The 27,968-nt window shown below is 40.8% G+C and overlaps 1 protein-coding gene across 1 annotated transcript in view; it reads left to right on the top strand.

Annotated features, from left to right (window-relative positions):
- Window positions 1-27,968, top strand: part of frem3 (Fras1 related extracellular matrix 3) — a 58,194-nt gene that overhangs the window by 24,005 nt on the left and 6,221 nt on the right. The window contains exons 3-14 of the mRNA XM_034189319.1: window positions 8,674-8,820; window positions 10,284-10,514; window positions 10,617-10,742; window positions 11,069-11,320; window positions 18,330-18,479; window positions 18,559-18,768; window positions 18,905-19,102; window positions 19,210-19,374; window positions 20,615-20,797; window positions 21,270-21,400; window positions 24,530-24,688; window positions 24,844-25,147. Of these exons, the coding sequence (XP_034045210.1) occupies window positions 8,674-8,820; window positions 10,284-10,514; window positions 10,617-10,742; window positions 11,069-11,320; window positions 18,330-18,479; window positions 18,559-18,768; window positions 18,905-19,102; window positions 19,210-19,374; window positions 20,615-20,797; window positions 21,270-21,400; window positions 24,530-24,688; window positions 24,844-25,147 (2,256 nt within the window). The remainder of the gene's footprint in view (window positions 1-8,673; window positions 8,821-10,283; window positions 10,515-10,616; window positions 10,743-11,068; window positions 11,321-18,329; window positions 18,480-18,558; window positions 18,769-18,904; window positions 19,103-19,209; window positions 19,375-20,614; window positions 20,798-21,269; window positions 21,401-24,529; window positions 24,689-24,843; window positions 25,148-27,968) is intronic.

Here is a 27,968-nt window from a genome sequence, read left to right on the forward strand (position 1 = left end):
CCTTTTTTCATTGTCCATCACATTGGTATGACGGTATTTCCAACAGAATTTAACTTCTACTTAGTTCCACGTCAAAGATTCTATTCATGTCCTCCTGTAGGAAGCAGTGCATATTCAAGAAAAGGTTCAAGGACAACTTGCAGCTTTATTATTTTAACCAGACATCATAATTCCAGGTTATGAAAATGATTCTAAAGGCAGAACATAGGGGGGTGTACATCCACACACCGCCACTGTAGTTCTACTGTCCATTGGATGTCTCTACAGTTTTCACATTTGTCCGCTATCGCCTTTGAATTTTCCCAGGAGGTTCTTCTTCTTCAGTTACCAGGCTCCAGCTGCATCATTGGATAGTGTACAGTCCATTTGTGTGCTATGGAGGTAGTACAGAATCTGGGCACCAAATGACAACTACTACAGACTGAGCACTGGACAACCTATGGATTGTGCATACTGCCTTTTGCCTTTTATATATAGTATACTAGTATGAGTATTACGATGCAGCATCCATCTGTGTGTCTTAGTCTATGCCTGTCTGCAGTGCCGGTCCTAACCAATTTGGTGCTCTAGGCAAGATTTTAAATGGGGCCCCCCACCCTTCCACCACCCACACACAGGTGGAGGCAGCATTTTTTAGCCGAGAACTTTTTAGCTATTACAAGCAGAGAAAACTTTAGCTTTGCTTAACCACATGACATTTCAATAAAAATGTAAACAGACGCTGAGATTGACATTGACTCAAAGCCTCTATCAACTATTCCCACCCCAACAAAACACAGTTTATTTTGGGTAGGTTGGTTTTGGCGAACCTCACTCCAAAATGCTTTAGGAATTAGCAAACCATGGATAAAGGTACGATAACAATGCTAGCTACCTGATGCAATGCAAGGGAAAAATAATTAATATTATTTTTGCTGTACTTCTGTCTTGGATTTTTACTGTGCCTCTGTCTTTGTCCTCAAAACAAACAAATGTGTCATGAAAACGCGACTCATTTCATGACAGAGCACGAAAAAAAAGCTCGAGACTGGGCTACTATTAGACAATGTCAGAGCACTAGGACAGAACAGTTTAACACTTCAGGAATTACTTTCTTTTTCTACACTTACACCACCAGCTCTAGGCATGTACTGGCATATTTAAAGGGAACAGGTTATTCAAAAGAATAGGACAGTGTAATTTCCACCACTTGTTTTCTCCCCTCCCTTATCTCCATATTAATATAGCTTACGTCAGATTCTATTAATACGCCACACCCCAACAGTTGGTGGCGGTAATGCACTGAGTTGGTTTGCAAACCGCCAATAAACTCGAAAGAAGAAGAAATTCTTCCTCTAGTCTCCCACTGAAATGGAGCCACTCACTTTTGAGTCTGTTTGGAGTATTTTATTACTGTAATTTCCAGACTATAAGCTGCTACTTTTTTCACACACTTTGAACACTGCGGCTTAAACAATGATGCGGCTAATTTATGGATTTTTACAGCTTTCTCATGCTGTCCATTGATTGGCTGAAAGCTGCGATCCTCATGCGGTGTAAATTCACACACAAAGTAAATATAAAGTCTTACCTGTTCATTTTAATGGATTCATCAACACGCCCTGAAGAAAAATTATCCACATAAAGCCTCCTGATTTTGGAAAACGACATCTGAAAATACTTTAATTCCTTGTCGTGGCTGAAGAAAAGTCCCTCTCGGGCACTTTGCGCCACAGTTGCACTGTTAGAATAGTCAGCGGAGCCTTCTCCCCCCACCCTTCCCCAGCTGGTCTCTGTCTTTGCGCCACAAGTTGTAACAGTCACAGCGCCTCATTTACCACAGACACCAGGCGATACTGGCTGCACGCAATGAAATTATCTCATGATCCACAAAGAAAAAAAAAGTTAAAGTTATTCAGTTCTCTGTGTGGAGCGGAGACGCTGCGCGAGACCGTGCTAGCTGGATGCCATACTGGTAGACATTTACGTGGAACACCTTCAGGAGAAAAAGCATTTAAAAGTTAAAAAATCTTTCTGTCTCACATCTTTCTGTGTAAATCTCTCATGTTACAATGTGTAGGCCTGCGGCTGATAGACAAGTGGGACCTATTTATATACCTTTTTTTCTTTTTAAAATTGGTGGGTGCTGCTTATATTCAGGTGCGCTCTTTCGTCTGGAAGTTACGGTACTGGAATAATACTTCTGGTTGTGCAGTGAAACATCCTAGCGGATCATCTAAGACGTCTGTGTTGCAATATTGATGCTGCGTAAAACTCGTCTTATTTAATATTGTATGCTACCCGTGTTAGCACTCTTAGCAGGTGTCGGTCGGTCCACTTAATGCACGATTACTGAGGAAATACAAACTTTTAAGCCAAACCAAAGCAAACCATTATGAGAACCACCTCGCACTCCCCAAAAATATGAATTAACAAACCACAGCCGGCCCTGGTGTCTGGTGTCAGATTGCGACACCAGACACCAGGGCAGATTGGGCCATTTTGACGTTGTTATGCCGCAATGATGTAATGACCCAGAAGGGCTGGGGGTTAGTAAGGTTAGACCTTACTTGTGTGAAGTGCCTTGAGGCAACTCTGTTGTGATTTGGCACTATATAAATTAAAATAAATTGAAATTGAAATTGAAGAGCTCATCAGACACTTTAGAGGGGGTGGGCAACAAGGAAACTATTATCATCATTATTATTTAATAGGCTTTGCTATTCAGTGAAATCATTATAGGCTTATATTTATTTTATGTTAAAAGATAAACAGTATTAACTAATTTTCGTATAAGAATGGTAAAAATTGGCGTTATTTTTCCCTCATTTGTGGCGTCCCTGGATAGATGGCGACACAAAGTCCACATTTCACCCAATTATGACAGATACATGGACACTTTCAAGAGGTGGAGATAGACTGATGGTCTGCCTGGCCGGTTGTCATTGAAGACCCAAGATGGTTCTTCAGTGTGGTGGACGCATCGCCACACGGCACCACCCTACTCAAACATCCTATAGGGATCTGATGGGTTTTTTGTCAATATGATTCTGATAGAATGTCTATCAGAAATTGAAACACCTTTTTCCTATAGGATTGAGGCAGAAAAATCCAACTGTCATCATCTGGATTTTTTGTGTCATGTTTTTCAGTTTGTTCTTCTTATCTTAGGTTTGATTGTTTTTTTCAGTTTGTGATTTGTCTTGCTGGGCTTTTCCTGCTTGGGCTTTGTCTTTCCCTATCTCTCTTGTCTGTCTTTCTTTGTGCTTGGTGGTGGGCGGGGCACACTGTTTGGGCCACACCCTATTCTGGAGTTTTCCACACACCTGTTTCTAATCTGCAGCTCATCACCAGGGTGTATATAAGCTTTACTGGTTGCACTAGTCCCTCGCCAGATAACTGTGATTTATGCCTTCGCTTCCAGCTCTGTTCTTGTGTTTTTCTAGTCCTGCTTGCCACGTTGTGCTTTCTGACCACCCACCTGTCTTTTCGACCACATCTTATTGCCTTATGTACCTGATTTGTTTGCTGTTTTTGGACGGCCTTTTTGTATACCGGACCCTGCTTAATCATACAGTATATGCTTTGGAAAACCAGAGCTGCTTTGTCGAGTCCTGCATTTGTGTCCAGACATCTCTGTCCACCCATCTTGATAACTATGGGGATACAAACAGAATTACCTTTGGAATTTTATAACAATTATTTCCTATAAAATCCTACAGGATTACCCAGGATTATTGGGGGAGGTGATGGTCTAGTGGTTAAGTGTTGGGCTTGAGACCAGAGGATCCTCCGTTCAAATACCAGCCTGACTGGAAAATCACTAAGGGTCCTTGGGCAAGGTCCTTAATCCCCTAATTGCTCCTGGTGTGTAGTACCATCAGTGTGTAAAGCGCTTTGAGCATCTGATGCAAATGGAAAAGCACTATATAAATGCAGTCCATTTCCGGTTTATTTTACAGGATAATTCAGGAATTGTACAGGAAAAAAGGCCGCACAGCGGCTTAGTGATTAGCACTGATGCGCCACGGATCCGCGCGTCGGGACGCAGCCAACGCGGTGCGGCGGCACAGGAAAAACACCTCCGTGTTGATAACCATTTGTAAAATCCAGGCGGCTTTTGATGGCTTTCAGTGGAGTGAGTATATGAGAAATTGTTTAACAGGCAGGACATGTTCCAACTTGTCCTTAAGGCTTTCAACAGAGGTGTTTTTCCTGTGGCGGAGCGTCGCGGCAGCTGCGTCCCGACGCGCGGACCCGTCCGCACGTCTTTCATTAAAAAAATCTCCTTTAACAGTGGAATATCCGGATAAAATGCTGAAACCGACTTCTTCTGAAACTTCTCTGTTCTCTCACGACGTCCTGGATCAATAGAGCCTGAAATGTGGAGGTTTTCAGCTTGAACAGGCTGATGACGCTGCCTGAGAGCGCTGAGCGACGTCTCGCACCGTGAAAAGTCCTTAAAGCGACAGTCTCACCTCAAAATCTCTCATCAGCCGTTAAAATTTTCACTGAAAACCAGCTTAATTTTTCGAACCGTGTCCACTTCGATGTGTCTCACAGGTTTAGAAAAAATTTTGATCAAACAACGCGCCAGTCTCTCAGCAACTTCTCAGACAAAGGAATTCCGACGAGGGGCTGGACGACTCCTCCCACAAGGCGTGCTCACAGGCGAATGACGTCACCGACAGGCGTGGAAAAACTCATGCATGCGCACGAGGGTTCAAGCATGTCTGACGTAAAAACATATGAATGAAATCCATATAGTTTTTGAAAAAAATAAAAAGGACCGTAACTTTATTGACAGCCCTCGTATATATATATATATATATATATATATATATATATTATATATATATGTATATATGTATGTATATATGTATATATGTATATATATATATATGTATATATATATATATATTATATATATATATATGTATGTATATATGTATATATATATATATATATGTATATATATGTATGTATATATGTATATATATATGTATGTATATATGTATATATATATGTATGTATATATATATATATATGTATATATATATGTATATATGTATATATATATATATATATATATATATATATATATATATATATATATATATATATATATATATATATATATATATATATATATATATATATGTATATGTATATATATATATATATGTATATATATATATATATGTATATATATATATATATGTATATATATGTATATATATATATATATATATATATATGTATATATGTATATATATATATGTATATATGGGGAACGACACACAGTGCCAAAAACAACCCACCCCACCCCCCCACCCCCACACACACACACAAAACTGCTGTGTGTGGATATTATAAATATTTTCAAATAATTCTTGGTTTGTGCCTTTATTTAGATCAAAATCAAAATGTATGTTTCTTCAGAATATATGTATTTGTAAAATGTCTTATTTTTCAGTGTTACAAATTCATGTGCTTGTTCTGGGATTTTTTTTATAAAAGATTCTAGGATTGGCCCAAGCTTTACAACAAATTCATGCTACTCGGCTGTATGACCATGGCATATCTTGCTGTTTTAAAAACAATGTATTACAATGTATTAAATGTCTTAGCCCTGTCTTTTTTGCTTTAAAAATGTTATGTCTCATATTCCCGGTTAGATCCAAATATTCCTATAGGCTTGATGAAAATCACTGCAAAGCTCATTATGACCAATGAAGAAGAACACACTTTCTATCTCACTGCCAATTTCTTCTTTATACGAGTGATTCAAAACACGTTTGTGCGCTTCTCTAATCGTGTTCAGCAGAGTCGGGTCAGCAGGGCCCCTGAAAGCTTGAGCAGCCGTGCAGCACTAAGGAGAGCCAAACCCCCTCCTAAGAATCCAGTGAATCTAAGCAGTTTGTCAGCAAGAGCTACAAGTTCCACGTATCATCTAAGTCAGGAAAAATGGTGTTGTGTCATTCTTTATTTTTTTTAAGTACAGTACTACTTTTATGAGCGCAAACTCATTTACTTTATCAACTGGTATCAAATCAGAGACCAAGAAGGATTACGGGAATCATGAGATAGTGTGGATTAAAGTCTGGATTGGTTTTGTAGTTGTGGGATTAGTGGCAGGTGACTGATCTTTTGAAGATTCGTGCCTAGTTTGACTACATATGTGCAAAATGATCAACACCATGAATCCTGACCTGTGTTACAGACAAAATGTTTGAATTTCTAAACTAAATCAAAGTCCAACAGACTGCACTGAAAATGCTGCAGAATAAATAGCGCTAAGATGATCTTCAGAGAAAAGGAAGATCAAAGCAGTAAGGTCACTGAAGAGAAACCTCATGGCTCATACGTGAGCTCTGCCATCTTTGGTTAAAAAAAAAAAAAAAAAAAGAGGAAAGGGGAGGAAGGAGGGCAACAGAAGTCAGTATGAGAAGGTGAGTCAGAGTTGAGTCTTTAAAAGAAAAAAGATACCAATGTCTCTTTGTCTCAAATGCACACACACATATACAACAGGCATAAACTAAATAATGTTGGAAGACGTAGCAAGTGGGACAGTGTACCCTCAGATGCAATCAATACTCCATTCAAGGGACCAACAAATCCAGTCAGTGGTTGTGTGGAGCACAACGGGCCAACTCTGACGTATGTGTGTGTGTATTTCCATTTTTTCTATTCTGTTGCTGACATTCTATCATTTGAAGGGGAACATTGACATTTTTCAACCTAGACTCTATTTTAGATGTTCGGGCCCTGTCCCACTGGCGTTTAGGAGGATTTGCGTATGGACTGTGCACAAAATTGGCCCATATTCGCCAAACATCCGCAATATCCGTGTAACATGCCTGTATGAGTCAGCCGTCATCCGAACACGCCCGTGATCATCCTCAGAGGCACACATGTCCGCAGCCAGGATTTCTGAGTAGCTCAAAAATCTGGATGCGGATGACATCTGCCTTACATACTCCATACATACTCAATTCATACACAATACATACTCACTTTATGCGCTGTATATCTGCCGTTAACCGCCGATAACCGCAACTGATGGGGATTTGCGGCTTGGCAGAGGACCGGGACAGTGTTTAAAACAGATATATATCGTGCCCATCATGTCCACATCACAAACTAAAATATGTTGTACCGAATGCATACAGTTTGGCCACGAATAAAGCGTTTTTATTACATCTGCTTTGCAGCTGATTTGCGGACAATCTGTGAATGCATAACAAACACGTCACGTAAACCCAAAGTACTATATGTGGCAGAAAGTGACATACCTGCCAGTCAGTGCCGGTCCGGCTGTGTAAATCCACAAAGACATAGCTGCTGCAATCCAGGACTTTTATTTAACACCAACAAAAGGAAGAGTTGCTGTTTAGCCACAACTCACACTGAAGTCTGTTTTCTGTGACACTCTCAAAAAAAAAAAAAAAAACACCGTCTCACACCCCGAGCGGCTTCCCCCCCCTCCCACTCCCCAAACTCATGAACAGTTAACCCTCAAATGACAACATGAACATTAACTCTGTCAGCAACTTGTCCAAGTCCAGCACTTGCTCCAGAGGCTGTATTGTTGGTATGAATAGTGATGCCGACGGCCCGAGAGCGCTTATTTTATGACCGCAATGCAGATGCCGTGCACACGCAACATGTGCGCGATGCATTCATAATACACCCGTAATACTGCTGTGATAATCTCAATGTGTCCGATCAGTTTCCTCACTACATGCGTTATATAACCGTGATTGTTCATCATATATTCACTATATATTATTAATATATCTGTAATTCATACTGGGACATTTGTCATTTTTGGCCATTTTTGTTGCGGACGACAGCGAACGCCCGCAATTTGTGTACTCAATTCATGCGCAATTAATCCTCTCCCCAGTGGGACAGGGCCCTTAGGTGTTTGATTTTTTTCTTTTATTATTTATTTTTTTACAGGGCACAAAAATGAAATGAATTGGTGCTGTTATTAATTTACAATGCAAATACCGCTATGGGCTAACAGGTTAATTAATGTTATCGTATGGGGCAGGCTAAAAACACTCATAAACTGCATCTTGTCACCACCGAAGGCAAAAATATTATTAAAAGTGACTGGTAGCATGGACAAGATCCCAATGGAGGTAACTGTGCACGTTTACCCCACTAAATGTATATATTTAAGATCAACAGTTATACAGTTAGCAGCTTACCAGAGCATGAAATCCATTCTGCACTGCTGCTCATCATTGGGTCATTGCAAGTTGAATACCAATGAGGGACTCATTCTGTAAGACAGTCAGACAGACAGACCCTTTGTAACTTGCCTTGTACAATAACAGTATATAAAAAAAATAGGACCTTGGTTAAAAATGTCAGTTTCCCTTGAACCCTCAAAAATGGCTGTGAATTAAAACAGAGAGCAGTTTAAAGTGGTAGAAGGTGGATCAGAGGAACTGAGAAGCCAAGTGAAACAAGGGTTAGGAAAGCCCTGGTATTAAGTTATCCTGTTACCCTTCCAAAATTATAATGCCCTTTTGATTTGTTTCCTTCAGTCCGGAAAAGAACACAATTTGTACGCCTCAGTGAGTACTCATGTGAACAATCTGTCTCCTTATTGTGCTGTGCCGTGGATAGGTCTTGTCTTTCACAGGAGTACCAGTGAGATTAAACCTGTCCTCTTTCTAGGTGGCAACAAACTGAAGCCTCAGCCATTCCGACTCAACTGGTCCTGGATATCTCTGGAAAAGGAGTACTACTTAGTGGATGAGGATGCCAAATTCCTGGAGGTGACACTGAAACGCAGAGGCTACCTGGGGGAAACATCTTTTGTCAGTAAGTGCTGGCACCTAAAAGTACGAAATGTAATCCTTGTCATTGACTGTTTCTTATTTATATAGTTTAGAAATCATTTATGATTCTTATGCAAGAAGTCTGTATTTCTTCCTTACAGTACTTGGCATTTCAAGGCATCACAATACCAATTTATAATATGAATTTTTAGACAAATACAAATATTTTAGAAAATTACAAAAAAAATTAAAATATAATATTTTAAATATGAAATTTTAAAAAATACAATTTGATAGAGGTGTCACGATATGATTATCACTATTCACAATGCATTGTTTCATACCTAATATTTACTTCCTCTGGTTGGAAACATGAAGAACATATGTTTTAAATGCTTTACGCTACTGCTCAATTTCTCTCTGCCATTCAAAGACATGCATGGCATTTACAAAAGACAGGAATTGAATTCATCACTATGTTACTGGAAGCAGAAAATATTTTCATTTGTAATAAAAGAATGCAAAATTAGTTGATAACAACAACAATTAACTGTTATTAGCATCACAGCGCCCTTACTGCTCTCTCACAAGCGTGAGAACGTGATTATACATTGAATGGCGTGCATGAAGACAAAGATTGTCTCGAAGTCCTTCTTGTCTTCTTTGCACATTGTACATTTATTTTTAAAATAATTATACTCGAGAACATTCCAAAATATTTGAGTGTGCCCATTTCCGAAGTCATTTTTTAACTGTTATGAAGATGAAACCTTTACATTCAACATAATCTTTTGCAGTTACATGAGTTACAAGTCAGTTGAGTGGAATCTTTGACAACAGTTATTCTGATTATTTTTTTATGATAAATCAGCCGAAGGCTTTGTTGCCATCACATACTGTACTTGGAATTGGAGATTATATTCCACCTCACTGGATAGCATCCCCTGGTCTCAGAATCTCCAGGTGGTGGGGCAATGGCAGGAATGTCTCCCTACCTCTCTCTACAGCCAACGATATGATCTTTTTTATGTCATTTTGCGTCATTCTTTCTCAGCCAAACCCAGACATTCCCATGCTATGTCTCCTCAGCCAGTTCCTTGGCTACCTTGCTGGAACCTTCATGAATTGCTCAACAGATTTTCCACTGGAGCCTCTGCAGCTAACATCAACTCCATCCCTCCTCTGTACATGCCGAAGACAGGTCCCTGTGCTTTGACTGTCTCTTCAAAGCTGTTTCCGAAACAGGTTGATTACAGGGGAATTTTTGATCTCCGAAAAGTTGTAGTGATCTCTCATGGGAACTTCAGCTGCTTGTCTAGGTCACTTTTCAGCTTGACTCACATTCAGGTGTCGGGACAGACCACTTCAAAGCCATCATTTGCAAAAGCCAGGATACACAGCATGTTATTCCAGTTACAATATGCTTTTTTATTACTAAAGAATAAACTGTTAATTTTTAGCAGTACTGCTAAATCTACTTAAAACATTTTAATCTCTTACTCCCAGGCATTGCTACCAAGGATGGCACAGCTGAGAAAGACAAGGACTTTCGTGGTAAAGCCCAGAAGCAAGTCCAATTTAACCCTGGCCAGACGACAGCAACCTGGAAGGTGAAGGTCTTCACAGACCAGGAGTTTGAGACCTCTGAGACCTTTCAGATACAGCTGTCAGATCCAGTCATGGCTGTGCTGGAGTTTCCAGACACTGCGACAGTGGAGATTGTAGACCCTGGAGATGGTACACACCAATGTTTAGATGAATCCTGTCCATTTTCATTCAAAGACTTAAATGTATGAGATGTTATCATTTATCATTTTCTCCATTTCACTTCCCAAATAGAGTCGACTGTCTTCATTCCACAAGCAGAGTACAAAATCGAAGAGGATATAGGAGAGCTTTTGGTGCCAGTCCGACGCTCAGGAGACATCAGCCAGGAGCTCATGGTAGTTTGCTACACGCATCAAGGTCAGTCAAACCTGTCTGTGTTTATTCTTGTTCAAAGACAGGACAGCACTTTTAGTCTATATGCAGCCAAGTAGACCGCAGACGTACCAAAAATTCTAAAATTAAACCAAATCAGATTAATTTGTATAACACATTTCATAGAGAAGGCAACTAAAAGTGCTTTGCATGAGATAAGATGAACCAGTTACACACGCATACTAGGGTATTGCTTTGGGCCCTGTGTCCATTTGTGTATGAACAAAGTACCATTATTACTAACATCCAAACCCACACAGATCCCTGAATTTTCCCTTTTCTCTCCTTATTTTCCTGCTATAATTCTTCAGGCACAGCTACTGGCACCATACCCAGCACTGTGCTGTCCTACTCGGACTACATCACCCGCCCTGAAGATCACACCAGTGTGCTGCGTTTTGACAAGCACGAGCGTGAGAAAGTCTGCCGGATCATCGTCATTGACGACTCTCTGTATGAAGAGGACGAGAGCTTTAATGTCAGCCTCAGTATGCCCATGGGCGGCCAGGTGGGCGCCAACTTCCCAACAGCCAAGGTCACCATCTTGGCAGATAGTGACGATGGTGAGTGAAGCAATCGTATCGCCATGCTTCCTTGTGTCAGCAAGCATCCATCAAATGCTTTAATTAAAATTTTACATACAATCTGGTCCATAAGTATTTGGACATCGACACAATTTTTGTGATTTTGCCTCTGTACGCCACTACGTGGAGTTGAAATGAAAAGGGTGAAAAAAAAATCAAAATGTGCTTGTGGTGTAGGCTTGTGGTGTAGGCTACAAGAAGACAGATCAAGTCTAGCCTTCTGTTTCCCATGAGCCTTCTTCAAAAACTGCAGCTAAAATGTCATGTGTTTTACAGAAAACTCCCGTGCTGCAACATGAAGCTCCATAGATATAGCAGACAAAAGTTGCAGTGTGCACATAGTTTCTCAAAACACATCCACAGAGGCCTATAACACCATCAGAGTTGCCTGTGTGTCTTGGTGGCTTCCCTTACTAGTCTCCTTCTTGCATAGGCACTCCTACTCCAGACAGGTTTCCCATAGAATACCATACCATCAGAACTTCTAAATGATTAAGGTTAATGAATTCCAGGACATATTCACTGAGTTGGAAATGCTCATGCATCTGCTCCCTGACTTGTCTGACGATAACTAGTTGTAAAATTGACCATCTGTATGGAAAAATAATTGTTAGGCTTACTTTGCTCAATTACTTTAAGTAAATGGAGGAATCATGTATAAAAATTGCTTTAATTCCTAAATAGTTACTGTAATACTGTTTGAATCCCGTTAAATAAAGCTGAAAGTCAACATTATCTATCACATTAAATGTTTCATTTCAACTCCACTGTGGTGGTACAAAGTGGAAAAATTACAAAAATTGTATCACTGTCCAAATTCTGATAGACCTTCTCCTCTTGGATTCACTGGTTATTTACAGCATGAAGACGTCACTGATGTTGGCAGGTGAAGATAAGACCATTGCTAAGTGCATGTTTTATGATTTACTGTGCCAGTTTTAGCATTAATCAGTCAAAAATGAACACACTGCCACAAGAAAACCCTGGATACTGTATGTGCCTCTTGGGGTTTGTACTCTTTCCTATGTGCAGCATCTTTCACGTTTGTATCCAGCTGTTTGCACGCTGTTTTGTCAGCCACTATGCTATGTCTATGTGTCTCTGACTGTCTTACTGTTGGAAACAAGACAACAATAGACAGGTGTGGAGAAGAGTACAGCATCTCCAGTGGATGTTACACTACACCATCACCTGTCAGACACATAAAAGGGCTAAAATGTGCTGTGCTCCCTGGATGACACCCCCCCCCCCCCCCCCATTGACATTCAGTGGAGCACAGAGGAGTGAGATGGCATCCCTTTGTCTGCAGGGAACAAAACACAGGTGGTGGAAGAGACAAAGGGGACTGTTGTGCAAGGATTGTAAATGAATGATGTTGTTTTTACTCGTGCCATTGTTTAGTGGAGTTCTGTGCAATTTTTCAATCAGACCACTCTAGAGTGGTACTTCATGGTGTTGGAGCACCCCCCCCCCCCCCCCCCCCCATGTTAGAAGTCCCACCATAATGTCATCGGAAGGTTGATATTTGCCTTTCAATATCACCAAAATTCTCAGACTGATCCAGTCCCACAGCGCTTTCAGTTTCTACAGCACCACTGAGAATGTTAATGCACTGTACTGAAATCCACAGCGAGTGTATCACACTCACATAATCAATTTATTTTCACTATTCCATTTTTGTTGGTATGCTGGCATGGACAAAAATTGAGAAATTCCTTGTCAGACAACTCTGTCCAGAGTTGTCTGACAACTCTATACAATACAATAATTTTACATAATTATTGTATGGCCTTGCCTTACAATATAAAGCGCCTTGGGGCAACTGTTTGTTGTGATTTGGCGCTATATAAAAAAATTGATTGATTGATAAATAGGTGCAGGAGAATAGCACCACCAGAGAATAGTTTTCCCAGCATTTGTGGATCCATTGTGGTGAAGACAGACCAGGCTCATGCAGCTATGTATGCAGTGGCGTAATAACTCAGCAACAGTTGGATGCAACATAGATTTTGACTTTCTTCCTCAAGGGCTGGAATCCATGGTGGACCTTGTCCAGCAAGAACAAAACCAACACCTTTAACTGCTCATCAGTTCATCTACTGCAGGTTGTTTCAACCGTAGGAAGTTGTGAGCCATTTTAGGGGACCAACACCATTGCACATGTCTCCATTACTATCTACATGGCATGTCAGAACACCTGGATTCTGAATTAAACACACCACAAAACAATGCTGAGAGGAATTCAAAAGTTCAAGCAGGACTACAAGCACCTGAAGGACCACAACAACAAAAGTGGCTCACATGACAAAACCAACAAACAAAACCACTGCCCTTTGTGTGCCAGGAATGCAGGGACTGAAGACTCAAGAAGTCTATAGTCAGGTAACCAATTCATGAAATATAGATATTTTAAGAGTTTGCATTACCTTGCACAATATTATTTTAGCAAGCTAGTGGAAAGGCAAATTGCCTCCTGACTAGCGCTAACACTGAATACTATCAACAGCTAGCAAGCAAACTTTTATGTTGCCTTACATCTAATGTTAAAGAGTACTTGTTACCGATCATGAGGATTACACCGTGATGGAGACACAGTGGCTGAGAAGCCCAGGTATGGCCCAATCCTGTAAACATTCGCAACCACTGGGAAGTCGGTCGTGTTTCTGTAATGGAAATGGGGCTTCTGCTATCCATTCTGTTTCAGTTCTTCTGAAACAGAATGGATAGCAGGAGCACGTTAGCTGTACAAGTTAGCATCCAGTCAATTTCAAGGCCCGCCCAACATTTTTTCAGGGCCATTCAAAAGTACCTACTATGAAGTTGGGACCAATTTCACCCACCAACACTGGCCTCAAAAATCTCTTTTCCTGCAGTGGAGTCATGTGCAAAGGTGTCGGGTCCCCTAAAATGCATCACGTGTTCCTGCAGTGAAAACAGGCTTCTACATATAAATCACTCAGTAAAACTACTACTTCTGTTTATCAGTGGACCACAAACCAGCTTTAGAGGTGCATCCCACCACCTACTGTATCAGCGTGTGTGGAATCATCAGAGGTGGGACGAAGTCACTGTCAAGTCATTCTCAAGTCATCAATCTCCAAGTCTCAAGTCAAGTCTCAAGTCAGCTTGAAAATAATTGGTTTTAATTATGACTTGAGACTTGACTTGGGACTTGCTGATTCATGACTTGAGAGTGACTTGATGGTGACTTTGTCTCACCTCTGGGAATCATGCCATTAATTATTTTAAATCAATACAATACAGAACATGAAATAATAAAATGAAAAATAATCTAAATGTACAATAAATAGCTTAACACTATTAGGAAAAAGCACATTTAACAGTTTTAGCACAATCATACAGCACATTTAAAAGACTGAACATTAGCACTCCGTGAATGCTGTAGTTTAGTAGTTTATTTATACCCTAAACCACTGTGTTGATGTGCTGATTCCAATGACTTTTTTTTTTAACCAAACACACTTATGTTGTTGTCCATTTGGCTGCTCCTGTTTTGTTCGGTGTTGCCACAGCAAATACAGCCAAATCCGCATTGGTATTTGGCACCATTTTATGCCGGATTCCCTTCCTGATGCAACTCCAGTTTTACCTTGAGAAACAAACACAGCCGCTGGTATTCCGAAGAGGTCTCCCATCCAAGTATTAACCAGATCCTGCTCCGCTTAGCTTCTGAGATCTGACAGGATCAGGCTGACAGAGCAGACCGGCTGCTTACCAGATACACTTAAAACGTGGCAATTATTCTTCATCAAAACTAAGACTGGTACCCCTGTTAGTATTTAGTAATACATTGTTATCACCCTAATATTTGCATTTTCTCTTTTATGATGCCTGACAAAGTTTCATTTGGTCTCACGCTGCGTCTCCATCTATTCATGAAAGTCAATTTCCTGAAAAAAATTTTCTTTATTGATTTTGCTTGTTGTAGTAACAGATCCACTCACGCACCAAACCGTGACACCCATGCAATTTGAACTGGGGATACAAATTAGCTTTACACATAAACAATTAGTCTACATTGCCAGGCATGAAGAGACAACAGAAGCCTCCATTGTGTAAGCCTCCATTGTGGTTCTACATCCTAGGGGGTCCTGAACTAACACCCTACCATAAATGTGACTGCGTAAATGTGTGAAACTATCTCATGGCCTGACTAAATTTGTGGTTTGAACCCTGGCCAACATCAAGCCTCTGTTGTTATTGTATTTGTCTGGGTCTTTCTCACACCGTTTTTTTTTTTTTTTTTTTCTTTTCCAAGTTGCCATGTTGGCACTGGTTCCCCCTGACTGTTGCTATTCATGCACTTGATGCCAAATAGCTGACAGAGGGTCTTAAAAGCTTTGAAAAATGTGTCAGACATCCTTCACTAAACATTTGTTGTCTGCTGCACCATCCACACTTTTTTTCCTTCTCTTTCTTCTTGATAAATATTTGGGCATTGGCAATTTTTAAAATTATTTTGTCTACAAAATATAGAATATAGCCTCAAAGTAATGTCATATTAGACTGTTATTTTGTCAGGCAATGTATAATTGCCTGAAGATGTACAATAAGGTTTTTCTCAGGAAAAAAAATCTAATTCTAAGTATGTTTTAAAGCACATTATAAATCCTTTTTCCACAATGGAGGCACTCAGCTTATGCTAATGTTAGCCTGCTAGCATTGTGTTATGTGATGCTAGCAACTTTTCATACTAACATTAGCCCATTATCATTGTTTGACACTAGCAAGTTTTCAAGACACGTGAACAATTTAATTCATTGTGAATTACTGATACATAGATACATTGTCAGCAACTTGACATAGCACCAAACGCTAAGCTATTACCAAAGCTAATTATACAAAACATTGTATAAAGATTTTATATTTACTAAAATAAGGAAACAGTACTCAATTTCAATTTATTTCAATTATATAGCACCAAATCACAACAAAGTTGCCTCAAGGTGCTTCAGCATTTATCAAGTATGAACTACAAATGGATTAACTATAGAATTTAAAAGAACCTCGGCGCGTATTTCTCACTATTTCCCCAATAAATGGAGCAAACTTGCTCCATTTGCCTTGCTCAACATTCACTTATCATGTCTCACTCTCCTCATAATCAACCCAAACACATCCTGCAAACTGGGAGGGCTGTTTAGGACTCAATTTCCCAGCTACCCCCCACCCTTCGCCTGTGAATGCCACCATTGCTGCATCAATTTTGCTGCCTGTTGTCAGCCCCCGTCTCCACCCTAGCATTAACCTTTGGGCTCAAACGGGGGAATGATTTGTATAGGTAATCACAGCCCCCCCTCCAAAATATCGCAAGTAATATTCTGTGATGAGTGATGATGTCAGAGCCTAGGCGCCAAACTATAACTATGTGCTGATGTAGCAATAAAGGTGATCAAATGTGAGTTCTCTGACTGAATTTCTTTCAGGAAAGACTAATGGTTCAACAGATTATAGCCAAATTTATTGACTATGAACATAATAAAATATAACTAAAGAAACCCACTAAAATAGTTGGCTATTGACATTTGGGAGATTGTGCTAGTATGTGTATGTTTGCTCATGTTTTTATGTCGCATGCCCATCCTACAGCAGCTCTAAATTTACAGGGACATTGGATCACAAATCTGAAAATGTAACCATGCTAATCTCTGAGACAGGGTCTGATGAAAAACAAGTTTAATGCAGATGTGAGAACAGATGAAGTGACATGTTACTTGGGTCTGAGTCCTTGCTTATCCTTCTACTGCTTATCTGCTGCTCCATCATCAAGATCTAGGAATGTCCTCTCAATCAGACTTTCACAAGCCTTAGTCATCATATCCTCAGCAGCTCTTTGGCACTGACTTCAGACAGTCGTCTGGCTTCAGATAAATGAGGGAGGAAGCTACAAAATACACGGGCTAAGAGGGATGACAGGTCTCTTCCTGTGCCGAGTCAAAAATGAGAGTTTGTGCAATGTGCCAGCCTGGCCCTGAACTTGATCTTCAACAAAATATTAAGTTAACCACAAGCATCCAAATGTCCACACACAATGTAAAGTTCATATTGCTCTAAAATGGGAAAACATAATAGTCATAGTCATGCCACAAACATAAAAGGAATCATACTATAAGAGGTGTTTCTTTGTTGCACTACTGCCTTGAGGTGATATGGCCAGTTTCTACCAAGCATACTGTGTGCATGTAGACTGATCCCATCATTGTTCTTAAGGGGTTTATTTAGGCAAAGATCAAAGTCACTGGAATACAAAGTCAAAATTTTGGTTTATCTGTCTGCTTGTTCCCTATTCCTCCCAGGTGCTTTAACTGATATCCACCAAACTTAATATGTGGATGACTCTCAACCACAGAATGGCCCTTAATGAGATTTTTTACAAAGGTCAAGGTCATTGGGTCAAATTTTGGGTCAGCCAAAATTATGTTTTTTTCACTGTGATATCTACGAAGCCTGGCACAAATGTCAGTGGGTACTGGAACTGCCCAGATAAAGTTTGACAAGGGTCAATCATATGGATGAAAGGTCAACATTTAAGATGGAGATGGGTTCAAGAATTGTCCAGCAAAATCAAATTTACTGAAGGTGAATCAAGGTCATGTCTGCCTGTCTGTGTTGGCCTACCTTTGCTGATTTTGACCAAATTTGGTATGTCATTGAAGTCTGATCTCAAAACTGTCCTCAAAGAATTTATTTCAGAAAAGGTCAACAAATTTCATTTTTAGCTCAGTTTGGATGTGGATTCCTTGTCAAGGTCAATTAGAGGTCAATCATTTCAGTCACAGTTAATGTCACTGGAGTCAAATGTCAGATTAATTTCGCCCTTACTGTGTTCATGCCCATAGGTACCATTACCTAGTTTTCAATAAATTGACAGAACGTTTCCATGAACAAGAACAAACCTTATGTGCATTTGAAATATACCATGTCTTAATCTTTTGCTTTTTGGACTTTTTTCCCCCAAATTCCACAGAGCCCTCCTTGTATTTTGGGGAACTTGAGTATGTTGTGGACGAGAGTTCAGGTTACGTTGAGGTAAAGGTCTGGAGGACGGGGACAGACCTGTCCAAAACAGCTACTGTCACAGTCCGCTCCAGGAAGAGTGATCCTGCCTCAGCAGAGGGTAAGATCTGTAGTTCAACAGAAACAAGATATTGCAATCCTGAGTCTCTCACCTGCTAACTTCTCTATCTTTCTAACAGCTGGTCTAGACTATGTCGGTATTAGTCGTAACCTGGACTTTGCACCTGGAGTGACCATGCAAACATTTAGGGTGACCATCCTGGATGATCTGGGTCAGCCAGAGCTAGAGGGGCCTGAGACATTTGACCTGGTGCTACGCATGCCCATGAATGCTGTGCTGGGAGAACCTAGCATGACTATCATTACCATCAATGACACGGTTACAGACTGTAAGTGTTTAAAAACACGTGGCAGCTTGCTAGAGGGTTTGTCATCATTTTCAAGCCATCAGTACACATTGCAGACAAACACTTCACTGGAATGCAATAAGACACTCTTGTAACGGGTGGATTGGTGTTGTTACAGTGCCAAAGGTTCAGTTTAAGGAAGGCAGTTACAAAGTGGATGAGTCTGACGGGGAGGTGAAAGCTATAATATACCGTAGCGGAGATGTTAGGCTCAGGTCGACAGTGCGCTGCTACACTCGCCAGGCTTCTGCTCAGGTAATGATGGACTACATCGAAAGGCCCAATACTGATGCATCAATCATCACGTTCCTACCAGGTGAGACAACATTGTCTTAGTCTATGCTACCTATCTGCAGTGTGTAAATCTTTTCGTGGTTGTCACATACACACTACAAACTGCATATGTTAAACATTCATCCATAGGTGAAACAGAGAAGCCTTGTGTGGTAAACCTGGTGGATGACTCCATCCACGAAGAGGACGAAGAGTTCCGGCTGGTTCTAGGAACTGCAAAGAGCAAATCTCCTTATGGAGCTTCTATCGGGGAACAGAAGGAAACACTGATCACCGTCACGGATGACAAAGACAGTATGTCAAAGAGGTTCCAGATTTCAGAATATGACATCTAATCCATAGATTTTTCAGTCCTGTAGATGTATATTTGGGCATAACACTTCCAAATATGTTTTTGCTCTGCAAATGTTTGTTCATGAAACACTCTCCATTCACACGATCCAATGGTGCTGTTAAAACTCCTAACCAATACATCCTGTTCACACCAGACATCTGTGGTACTAAATCCAAAGTATCATTAAAAAATCTAGAAGACTTTGTGATTCTAAATGTGATTTGTGTGATGTTTTCCGGACAGCACTGTTTTAAGTCTGTTGATGTACTGCATCTGAATCGGCGCCACTAACTGGTGGCCCGTATACCACGTTTAGCCCGGCCTCCTTTTGTGCGGACATGCTTTTTTACCAGGGTGTCTAAAGATAAACTTTGAAAAAAAAAAATAGTTGCACCTGCACCCTAAGTGACACAGGGTGAGTGCAAATTTAGTTCATTGGGATTTGATGTCATGTCAATTTTTTGTACTTCACATTAAAGAATAACATTTTATACCAGTTTTCATGAAATTTATTGCAGCTTTCACATGAAAGTGACTTTAAAATTCATCAATGATAACAATGATCCGCAGTCGCAATAAAATGTAATTTGTGCTCAATGCAGAAAAGTGCAAAGGAATTTTTCACCTGGAAGGCAATGAAAGGCAAATATATCTTTGTCTAAATTACAAATTTAATAAATAAAGGTACTGAATTATTCTTTAATCTTTTCTTGTTGAGTAATTGAATATACAATTTTTATTCTCAGTCTCATTAACATGTTTATTCACAGGATTTAGTATTTTAGTTGTTTTTTAATGCCATGAGACAAAAAATTAAAAAGATCCTGTTGTCCATTGGGAGGATGAGAACAAACACAATATCCCTGCATGTGTTACTGCGTCCTGCAGGCAAAACTTTACTGCCAGTGGAAGGCGTGGCCACCTTTGAGTCAGGAGACATGAGGAGCTTTGCTTTTGTTCTGTTTAAAGTCCCAAGTGAAAAATGATCAAAACTTCTTCTGGGCAGAGGTCTTCTAACCAGAAATGACCTAAATAAGAATGAAGAAACACAGTTTACCATACATCCCAACACACATCATCTCTTGTAACCCTGCCTGTGAATTGTTCAGTATGCTTGTACGTATAAGGAGGCAGGGAACTAACTAGCTCAAAGTGTTTTGTTCAATGCATATTGAATTGCCTTTGTCTGCTCCTCAACAGAACCAATCATTCGTTTCTCTGAGACCAAGTACAGTGTTCGTGAACCTCAGGTCAAAGGTGATTTAGCAACAGTAAAGATTCCCATCCTGCGAGTTGGAGACACCTCAAAGTTGTCAGTAGTGAGAGTGCACACTAAAGATGGATCTGCAACCTCCGGAGAGGACTACAACCCGCTGTCTGAGGGTGAGGACTTCACTGGAATCTAACAATCAATGTTAAGTCAAAGAACTTTCATTGGTTTTACATTAAACAATGTTTTACATAGAAATTTTACTTAAAAAATTTCAGCTTAAGCAAGTTACACAACTGGGATTTTTGCAGAACCATGTCCTCGCCAGAAAAATCTGTCAAATATGCTGCTTCAAGTGATGGAAACCCACCTCATGAGTAGTTACGTGCCAAAATACAACCCCTTTGTGCCCTACACTGTGTAAATATGAAAGTGGAATTGAACACACCTTACGTAAATGCCCTTAATCTATGTGCTTTTGAGAAACAAAATGGAGCCCTAAAGCTTCATAAAAATGTTTAATAAAAGTGCTGCTTGCTTTCATCTAAGTGAAGTCACTGAATGCTTCTTGGTGTGAATTATGCCTTTATTTTGGAGATGTTCCTGTCTGAGAGCAATACACACTTATTTGAATGTGTTTCCAAGATGTGGAGTTCAAGGAAGGTGATCAGGAACACGTAGTGGAGATTGAGATCCTGTACGATGGTCAAAGAGAGATGCGAGAGGCGTTCACTGTACACATGAAGCCTGACGACAACATGGTGGCTGAGATACAGGTGAGGCAACGGCAGCATGGGGTAAATCCGAAAGTCCTCAAAAAGACTATGAGCACACAAGTACAGTGCTGCATACCAACACACGTGACCATTTGGCCTGTCATGTCAGCCCGTGTTAAAATAGCCAGGCAGCAGCTGCCATTGCTGTCAGCATGCCTGAACTACAGCGTCGTATTAAAAGCTTTTCCCTTTGGAACGGGATGCTGGAGAAATGTCCCAGCAGAGCCAAAGAGTAAAGGGACCTATAAACAGAACCGTGGCCTTCTACCCATGTACTCCACATCAGGCTGAGACCTCTCTCACAACATAAATAGATTTCTTGAGACAAAGTCCTTTTGTATTCAAACTGTAGAATGCAAATGGACTGCATTTATATAGCGCTTTTCCATCTGCATCAGAAGCTCAAAGCACTTTACAATTATGCCTCACATTCACCCATTCACACTCACACACCGATGTCAGGGTGCTGCCGTGCAAGGCGCTCGCTACACACCAGGAGCAACTAGGGGATTAAGGACCTTGCCCAACAGCCCTTAGTGGTTTTCTGGTCTGGCTGGGTTTTGAACAGAGGATCCTCTGGTCTGAAGCCCAATGCTTAACCATTAGACTATCACCTCTCTTAGAAGAGAGTGTGAACACGAAAATAGATGGGAGTTTAGCTAAATCAATCATTATGAAATGGAAATGAAAATATATGTACAATCTCTGCAATCACAGTGGTGACACTTTTAGAGTTGTCAAGGGTATTTCGGTCTAACCTCCTTCATGCAGTCAATTTTAGATTATGACCTGCTCTCAGTAGCACTACACTCTTTACATTTCTTAATGACTCATTTAGGCAAACCCCAAGGATTACAGCTGTGTTTACATTGTCCTGTTAAAATATTTTGCATGTGATTTATTCATTATAATGCATGTGGTGCACTGTAACAGTTTTGTATGGACTAATGCAGCACGCACCACAGAGGTACACCACATCAAAAGTTCTAATTTGATGATCGTTGACTTTCGTATGTACCATATTTTGCCACATCCACCACATCTAGAAATGTGAGCATCACCTGAGTTAAACTACCCACCCTTCAATCAAAGCATTTTATTATTTGGGAGCAACTTGAATAAGGTGTGAGACAGCAAAAATAAAAATTAAAAAAATTTATCAAAGTCCAAATCTACGGTAGTGTTCAGAATAATAGTAGTGCTATGTGACTAAAAAGATTAATCCAGGTTTTGAGTATATTTCTTATTGTTACATGGGAAACAAGGTACCAGTAGATTCAGTAGATTCTCACAAATCCAACAAGAGCAAGCATTCATGATGTGCACACTCTTAAGGCTATGAAATTGGGCTATTAGTAAAAAAAAAAAAAAAAGTAGAAAAGGGGGTGTTCACAATAACAGTAGTGTGGCATTCAGTCAGTGAGTTCGTCAATTTTGTGGAACAAACAGGTGTGAATCAGGTGTCCCCTATGTAAGGATGAAGTCAGCACCTGTTGAACATGCTTTTCTCTTTGAAAGCCTGAGGAAAATGGGACGTTCAAGACATTGTTCAGAAGAACAGCGTAGTTTAATTAAAAAATTGATTGGAGAGGGAAAACTTATACGCAGGTGCAAAAAATTATAGGCGGTTCATCTACAGTGATCTCCAATGCTTTAAAATGGACAAAAAAAAAAACCAGAGACGTGTGGAAGAAAATGGAAAACAACCATCAAAATGGATAGAAGAATAACCAGAATGGCAAAGGCTCACCCACTGATCAGCTCCAGGATGATCAAAGACAGTCTGGAGTTACCTGTAAGTGCTGTGACAGAAGACGCCTGTGTGATTCTAATTTATTTGCAAGAATCCCCTGCAAAGTCCCTCTGTTAAATAAAAGATGTGCAGAAGAGGTTACAATTTGCCAAAGAACACATCAACTGGCCTAAAGAGAAATAGAGGAATATTTTGTGGACTGATGAGAGTAAAATTGTTCTTTTTGGGTCCAAGGGCCGCAGACAGTTTGTGAGACGACCCCCAAACTCTGAATTCAAGCCACAGTTCACAGTGAAGACAGTGAAGCATGGTGGTGCAAGCATCATGATATGGGCATGTTTCTCCTACTATGGTGTTGGGCCTATATATCGCATACCAGGTATCATGGATCAGTTTGGACATGTCAAAATACTTGAAGAGGTCATGTTGCCTTATGCTGAAGAGGACATGCCCTTGAAATGGATGTTTCAACAAGACAATGACCCCAAGCACACTAGTAAATGAGCAAAATCTTGGTTCCAAACCAACAAAATTAATGCCTCGCAGATGTGAAGAAATCATGAAAAACTGGTTATACAACTAAATACTAGTTTAGTGATTCACAGGATTGCTAAAAAAGCAGTTTGAACATAATAGTTTTGAGTTTGTAGCGTCAACAGCAGATGCTACTATTATTGTGAACACCCCCTTTCCTACTTTTTTTACTAATAGCCCAATTTCATAGCCTTAAGAATGTGCATATCATGAATGCTTGGTCTTGTTGGATTTGTGAGAATCTACTGAATCTACTGGTACCTTGTTTCCCATGTAACAATAAGAAATATACTCAAAACCTGGATTAATCTTTTTAGTTACATAGCACTACTATTATTCTGAACACTACTGTATAATGAGTTAAACAGAATCTCAGGCACACCTGTGGGATATTGTACAAAATATTTATACAGGAAGACACACACATTGAAATTCTTCTGTAAGCTTATGTAAAATAGGCCACACCCACAAGAACTTCACAAAAAAAATCTATATTTCTATACCATATGATCTGGAAGTTACAAGTTGGATAGCCCGACAACCAGCCCGGCTATGAATTGGGCCGGATACTGGCCTCCATCTTGGAGTGAGATTTCCCACTCCCAAATGACCAATAGGAGAGCAGCTCTCACGACCCATCAAAGTGAGGCTGATGTCTGCATCTCGGCCGCCAACCAATCACAGGCTAGGAGAGAGAGGCCAGTATTTGGTCCAATTCAGGGCTACAAGTTGGATTCTTTAGCAATGCTACCATCACTGCTCGGTGCACGCCAAGAATGAGTCATGTTCCTCATGTTAATGTACTGGTAAACCTCAGGGCTAACAACATCCTTTCTCTTTAGATGAACAAGGCAATTGTTTACATTGAGGAGCTGGACAGTGTGGCAGATGTTACCTTCCCTGCCGTGCCCCAGGTGGTTTCCCTGCTCATGTATGATGACACAGCTAAAGCCAAAGACAAGCCCCACCCACCAAACGGATACCCTGTTGTGTGCGTGACGGTGAGCAGACAGCTGATGCTTTTGAGAGACACCCATCAACACATTTCTTGACACTATAACAAAAGTTACCACCAAATCTGTTGTTTTTTTTTTGGGGGGGGGGGGGGGGGTCAGTTCTAAGCATGAAATATGTTTTCCACCATTGTCTCTTTCAGGCTTGCAACCCTAAGTACCATGACTTTGATAAAACCGGTTCCATCTGTTCTGCGGAGAACATCAATGACACTCACACTCAGTACCGCTGGCTGATCAGTGCCCCCACCGGCTCAGATGGAGTGACCAGCCCCATGAGGGAGGTTGACACTAACACTTTCTTCTCCAACACAAAGTCCATCACCTTGGATTCCATCTACTTCCAAGCTGGCTCCAGGGTTCAATGTGCAGCAAGGGCATTTAACGCAAATGGAGATGCAGGCCTTGAGCTGTCCAGCCCTATTACTGTGATCAGCAAGACTGAAGGTGAGTCGCCTGAAGGTTGGATTTAACGGTACTCAGTCACTTTTCACTATGTGTACTTCCTCCCGTTAATCACTTAATACAAAAGTTCCCCAGTGAAATCCTCATAATTTACCAGCTTAACGCTTATTAATTTGTTATACGAGGTGTATTAGAAAAGTATCCGACCTTATTATTTTTTTCAAAAACCATATGGATTTGAATCACGTGTGATTACATCAGACATGCTTGAACCCTCGTGGGCATGCAAGAGTTTTTTCACGCCCTGTCGGTTACGTCATTCGCCTGTGGGCAGTCTTTGAGTGAGGAGTCGTCCACCCGCTCGTCGATTTTTTTCATTGTTTAGGAATGGCTCAGAGACTGTTGCTTTGTTTGATAAAATTTTTTTCAAAACTGTAAGGCACAACTGAGTGGACACCATTCAATAAATTCAGCTGGTTTTCGGTAAAAATTTTAACGTCTGATGAGAGATTTTGGTCTGGTAGTGTCGCTGTAAGGACGGTCCACGGCGCCTGACGGCGATCTGCGCTTCGAGGCGGCAGCGTCTCGCCGTTTCAAGTTGAAAACTTCCACATTTCAGGCTCTGTTGACGCAGTAAGTCGTCAGAGAACAGAGAACTTTCAGAAGAAGTCGGCATGAGGAGTTTATTCGGACATTCCATTGTTAACGGTCATTTTGTAATGAAAGAACGTGCGGGCAGAGTCGCATGTCGGGCTGGACCCGACCGCGGGGGGTCATGGCAGGAAAAACACCTCCGTTGGAAATCTTAACGGGCAAGTTGGAACATGCCCAAGCTGTTAAACAATTTCTCAGTTACTCACTTGTTGAAAGCCATTAAAAGCCGCCTGAATTATACAAATGGTTTTCAACACGGAGGTGTTTTTCCTGTCGCGGCGCACACAGATTTGCCGAGTCGTCACGGAAACGACTCGGCGAATTTGCGCGTACGTCTTTCATTAAAAAAATGTCCTTAAACAGTGGAATGTCCGCATAAATTCCTCATGCCGGCCTCTTCTGAATCTTCTCTGTTCTCTCACGATGTCCTGGGTGAATTAAGCCTTAAATTAGGATGATTTCAGCTCGAAACATGCCGACGACGGCGCCTGGAAGCGTTGCGCGACGTCCCGCTCCGTGGGAAGTCCTTACACCGACAGAAACACCCCATAATCTCGCATCAGCCGTTAAACTTTTCACAGAAAACCAGCTTAATTTCGTAAACACAGTCCACGTGTTGTTACAACAACAGATCCGATGTACGATTTTCAGCATGTGCAATCATTAAACCAAGAAGGACATTCACCATTGAAAACACAAGTATAAAATTCTAAAGAATGCGTTAAAGTCCGAGCTTGAGTGTTAAGAGACGAAAGAAGCCATTCGATTCCAAGAGAGATGAAAGTAGAGTCGCACTTGAAGGGGAATACGAACGTCAGTGCGTACTGAACATGGAGCTAATGCTCTGTCAACATTCAGATCCTGCTGCCAAGCTAATGGAAGCGTCAGTGCACAACTGAATCGGGCATGTATTTGATTTATTTATTAGTTGTGGTTTTCGACAGGCTACAATGATTACAATGATTACATTGCACTCTTATTATTTATATAATTTTACAGGCTTACAAGATATGACAGTAAAATTATTGTTGGTGTCAACTCAAAGAGGTCATACATGTCAGAAGTAACTCAAGAGCAATACTTAAAGTTTATAGGCAAAAATGGCCCACAGACACTTAGGAGGTCATACCTGCCAACATTTGGCATCACAATGCAGGACACCCACACATGGCCGCGAGCTCCAGTGGCGCGAGGTGTAACTATGGGGTCTGGGGGCATGCCCAGACCCACACAACTGTGGGACTAATGGGCATCCCACACACACACTCATGCGGTACAAGGGGTAAATCCTGCTGAATCTGGGACGGTTGGCAGCTCTGGGAGGTGTGTGTTGCCTTCGATTCAAGCACTTGTGCTTGCCACAACGCCTTTACGCATGGAGTGGGTTGCGTGTCCAGCACTATCTCACAGTTTTTTTGGGAATAGTGCACAGACAGATGGGCTTAGTGGGTGTTATATGATAAAAACTGCTGTAACATATGTATTTGACATAATAATTTGTATTTAACATATCTATAGGAGTAATTTAAGCTGTTCCAGGCCTCAGTTTTGCTCCAAGCAGTAAAGTTTGTACATGCACATACATAGAGCTGTGTCACTTTGAAGCTGATTAACATGGAAACACAAAACTACATCATTCGCACAGGTCACCGCTTCACTGCCAAATGTAGACAACTACATGGATCAAACCAGACCAAATGCCCAAAGACATAAAGGTATCCATGACTTGTAAAAGAGAGAACACAAGTCTACATGGGTGCTGTGGATGGACAAGTAAATGGTAATGGACCAGTGCCCCATCTAGGGGGAGTCATGGATTCTCATCTACTTGATGATATGATTTCTGGGAATCAGCACCAGTCCAATAACCCTCAGGGTGTTGTGTGTTGGGGGGTGTGGCTGGATATTTTGGTGTTCTTTTCTTTTCTTTGCTCTCCAGGTGGCATGAGAACTGATTTGTCTGTGGAGAAGGTGCTGGCTGAAGAATCCTTCACCCTCATCAACATCATATGCAGCACCTGTGAATGGTGCTCACATGCAACCTTAAAGACTTTCAGCTGAAGCAGATAATTGGATGGCGTTCTGCATTTAAGTCATGTGTGATTCAAGCAGAACTGCCGGGAACTCGACCTTGTGATGTTCGTTTGTGAGACGCTGAGGACCGCGCCTGGGTTTGACACATCGAGCCCGTGAAGCAAGGAAGGGTGAG

The sequence above is a fragment of the Thalassophryne amazonica genome, chromosome 15, assembly GCF_902500255.1.
Source record: "Thalassophryne amazonica chromosome 15, fThaAma1.1, whole genome shotgun sequence".
NCBI lineage: Eukaryota > Metazoa > Chordata > Actinopteri > Batrachoidiformes > Batrachoididae > Thalassophryne > Thalassophryne amazonica.